This window comes from Epinephelus moara, chromosome 20 (genome assembly GCF_006386435.1).
Source record: "Epinephelus moara isolate mb chromosome 20, YSFRI_EMoa_1.0, whole genome shotgun sequence".
NCBI lineage: Eukaryota > Metazoa > Chordata > Actinopteri > Perciformes > Serranidae > Epinephelus > Epinephelus moara.
The window spans coordinates 2,243,874-2,248,430 of NC_065525.1; the positions used below are offsets into that span (position 1 = coordinate 2,243,874).

General features: G+C 36.7%; 1 protein-coding gene across 1 annotated transcript in view; it reads right to left on the minus strand.

The window, feature by feature from the left end:
• Positions 1-817: 817 nt before the first annotated feature.
• tesmin (testis expressed metallothionein like protein) overlaps positions 818-4,557 on the minus strand; it is a 10,301-nt gene continuing 6,561 nt past the window's right edge. The window contains exons 2-4 of the mRNA XM_050073411.1: positions 3,697-3,822; positions 2,385-2,473; positions 818-1,171 (exon numbers count right to left, since the gene is read on the minus strand). Of these exons, the coding sequence (XP_049929368.1) occupies positions 988-1,171; positions 2,385-2,473; positions 3,697-3,822 (399 nt within the window). The 3' untranslated portion in view covers positions 818-987. The remainder of the gene's footprint in view (positions 1,172-2,384; positions 2,474-3,696; positions 3,823-4,557) is intronic.

A 4,557-nucleotide genomic window follows, 5' to 3' on the forward strand; every position in this document is an offset into this window, starting at 1 on the left:
CTATTGTTTTCTGTATCATGTCTTTGCTTTGCATTGCACTGCTTTTGCTTTGTCTGTCAAAGCACTTTGTAAACTCTGTTTTTAAAGGTACTATATAAATAAAGATATTATTATTATATCTGGATATTCCTTGCGCGTCTCTGAACAGACTGAGCAAATGAACTCTGGTAAAACATTATTTTCAATGCAAAAATGGCTCTATTGACAGTTAAGGTTGCTGACCCCTGGCCCAGACATTAACCATATTATAGAGGGATTTGTGAAGCAAATTTCCATGACTTCTCCAAAACTTTCTGGGGTTTATTCATCTTTTATATCTAACACTGTAACTTTTGCAGGCCTGGAAATTGCTATTTTCAAATTCCATGACTTTTCCAGGTATTTCATGACTATATGAACCCTGCTTTTACAACCTCCAGTGCCCCTGAAGACCATGGCCAGTGAAACACCAGATGTCTTACACATTCATTTTATTTTAAAACCTGTCCAGCCTATGTAATAAATTATTTTCAAGGCTAGTCCAAAAGTATATAAATTAATAAATAAATTTACTTTAAAAATCCAAGATAGGGTAACATATAACAACTGTAATAACAAAACTGATTACAGAAGAATAAATACAAGTATATATATGTGTGTGTGTGTGTGTGTTCGGTGTGTGTGTACATATACACACACACACACATATATATATATATATATATATATATATATGGATAGACAGTATAGATAAATTAAACCCTTTAAATAAACTGGTACAGATGTAGCTGTAAAATTAAAGCAATGTTGTGTGACCTTTGGTCACTGTTTGGTTCATTGCTGTTGCCACATGTCAGTCTTTAAACTGCATAGCTTAAAAAGTCATCTGTAAAGCCTTCCAAACTCCACAGTGTGACTTTAAACGTTCATGTTGGTCCAGCTGAAAACACAGCTGTTTATCTTGGACCCTAAGCAGGTGAAGTATGACCCAGACATGTTTCCACAGCGTTAGTTTGCATTGTTCTTGAACATGGCCTTGATAATCTGTCTGAGACAGTGACTGAACCCCACCAGGACCATGCGCTCAGCCTGGGCAAGGCTCTGGGCCTCGCTCTCAGCCTCCTCAGCCTGGGCCAGCAGACAGCCACACGCAGCCTCCACCACAGCCGGGGTTATCAGTGACACAGGCCATCTAAACACACACAGACACACATTTACATGAAGGGTAAGCCCATTCCTCTGGTGACAACATCACACCCAAACATAGTGTACATCAGTGAAGCAGGGACAACCTGGAGCTTCAGCAGGCAGCCATGGGGGGTTGTTATTTTCATGATCCTGTTTAAAATCAATCTAAAATAAAAACTATAATAGCTAGTGTTCATTTTTTTTTTTTTTTTTTTTTTTTGCAACAGAAAGCGAAGACTGCTGTCTTTTACACCATCATATTTTGCATTTGTGATTACGTTATGTGACAACTCCATAAGATGGTGAAAACTCTTGGTGATACCACAGTAATGTCCTGTCATGGCTGTGGGAAATTGTTGTTGTCATGATCCTGCTCAAAATTGATCTAAAATAAAAACTATAATAGCTATGATATTTTTTTTGCAGCAGAAAGCTAAGACTCTGGGTGTTTCTCAAAGTCAAGGATCCTTCCTTGGGGGAAGGATGAGTATTTATTTAAAAAACTAAAATGTACATATGTACATATTTTAAATAACTTATGGAGTGTTAATAAATATTCCGATCATGTTTCTACATTTAGAAATCTTATGAATCAATGTTTTGTGTGTTTATTTTTTTCAAATCTGATGTAAAAACATGTCAGATTTTTTTTTTTCAATTCCTGACATAATCTTTTACACTTTTATCAATTATTATGATTTATTGACTTACATAAACTTTTAGCTTAAGTTTTAAGGATATGAAGCATTTGAAAGTACTCTAGGAAATGACATCACAATGAGCAGAAATACCAACATATGCACTAGTGGACTATGTCTATGGCAGAGTTCAAAGGGTTCATTAATATACAAATAAATGAAAAAGATTTGTGATTATCTTTCTGACATTAACAACTTTCAAACAGATATTATGAATCCAGTTTTTATTTGTGAATCTCAGTTCTATTTTTGCAGATTTGCATTTTAAGCACAAGCAGTCTTTTTTCAGGTTTTGGAGTTTGTGTCTTTACAGATGTGTTTAATCTTTGCAAAATATTTTTCTGAGTGGACAATGTTTTGTGTGTGTATGTACAGATACAGATCATACATTTACACACAGATTACCAAACTGCTCACACAAATAATACTGTGACAAATCTATCTCCATAGGCCTTTGATACTGTGAATTGTGATGAGATACTGTAACCAAAGCTGTGGTGTGTAAATGGATGGACTCACTTGTTCTTCTCTTTGAGGCCCATTTCTGAGCTGTCGTCATAGTTTCTACAGCCAACACATTTACAGCTTGAGGTACACATGATGTTGGCCTGCACAGACACAACTGTTCAAGCATTCTGAAAAAATAAGCTTATATAGTTCATTTTGTACAGACAATTGAATGCAATCCGTGGTCATTAGTATTCTAATGTACATTTCAAAAGAATGGTAATTAGCCAAAATTAGTCTCCTCTGACCTTACACTGAAAAAAGACAGTAAATTAAAAAACATAAGCAAGTGTAAAATAATTCAAATTAATTTAAATGCTTTTTATTTGTAGTAATTAAACACCTGGTTACATTAACAGGAGATGAAATAAAAAAAATTATAAGAATATAAAAAAAAATAGTTTGAAAGTCTGCATATATGCTTACAAATTAATCAACCTGTATTCCAAATTATGTATTAATTCTCTGCTGGGCAAAAAAAGTGGCACCAAATGAAGTGCTGAAGCCTGAGGGGTCTGTGAGTCAAGGTGAAGTTAGTTATTCTAGCTCAAAAGAAATGTCCTCACTTTGTTCGTGGTAAAATGATTTTTTTTTTCTTTTTAGCTTTGCATTTAGAATCCACTATGCTGGGTTCAGACTACATGTTATGTTTGACTGTTCTGACAGTCTCTATGTAAGTTAAGGCAATTGCAAAATCTTGCTGTGACTTGGCCAACAGACATGACAGACTACATGTTGGTCCACAAACAATCTTTGCAGGTCATTATTCATGACATTGGTAGTCTGTTAAGAGGAGCCCATGGCTGCTGGTTTCAGGAGTCAGAATATTTATAAAGCTTTGAAATCTGCATCACCTGGCCTTTCCTAACAATGATTGTGAACAAGCCAGAGCCCTAACAAGCTAATTAAGTTCTGAGACCCTGTAAAAGTTGTCTGAGAGCTCAAATGTCTTTTTTTTTTCACTCTAAAATTGTACAAAGCAAAAAACATACAGTAATCTTGCTTAAAATGTAGAAAAGCATGTGTCATCTTAACTCACTAACTAACTAATGTCTTTTGGAGATCCGTTGATCTTGTGCTCACTTTACTACTTACAGTAAACAAAATTTGATCAGGGGTGCCCAAACTTGTTCTTGCCACTGTAGAGTTTCAGACACCAATGCCAGTGGGCTGCTGGCTTCAGCACTCAGCCCTTTTGGTTGCCACTTTGTTTATGATTTATTTTGCATCAAATAAGAATCACTTTGTGTGTGTGTGTGTGTGTGTGTGTGTGTGTGTGTGTGTGTGTGTGTGTGTGTGTGTGTGTGTGTGTGTGCAGGTAAACCTCATAGCACTCGCAGTAGTTCTTAAGGCAGCCAGAGCGTTTACAGTTGCAGCCTTTACTGTGCCAGCCTTTGACCTCGCCTGACCTCTTCGACCTGAAGGCTTCTGGGTTACGACCTAAACATGACTACATAATGACAATACCAGTAATGGTTACATCAAGAAGAACAGGGAAATGACCCATTAAAACCGTTAATATTCCTCAACCAACCTTATACATGAGTGTAGCTCATCAAATATAAAATGCAGAGGTAGAACTGTTTTAATCTCAATTTTGGCAAATTGCAAGTAAGAAAAACAAAACAGCATAGCATTCAAATATCAAACATGTTCTCATCCCAAGTTGTCACATATCACCACTTTGTCAACAAAAGCATGTGGTTAGCTTTAGGCAACAAAAGCACGTGGTAAGGTCCAGGAAACAACATAGCATCATAGGTTTAGGCAACAAAAGCACATGGTAAGGTTGAGGCAACCAAAGCATGTGGTTAGGCTTAGGCAACAAAAGGAATGTGGTTAGGTGTAGAAAAAATATTATGGTTTGGCTCTACATTTATACAGGAGGCCGGGCTCTGGGCTCCCAAATTAAAGTCCAGAGTTTGTTGGACCCATCATTGTGGATGGGCCCAACAAATATTGAGGTTTGTTATAAGGTAATATAAGGACCTGGAAAGTCACTATAAAGGCCCATTTATGCTCCCTTTACGTACGAAAATGTATACGTCCGTTTCAAACGATGTTACCGTCACTGCCCACATACTTCCATGCACCCTTTACGTTGGCGTGGATGTTAACCAATATATCCACCAGGAGGCAGCCCAGCGTCAAAAGTTTATGACAACAACAAACTCAAAAACAAACA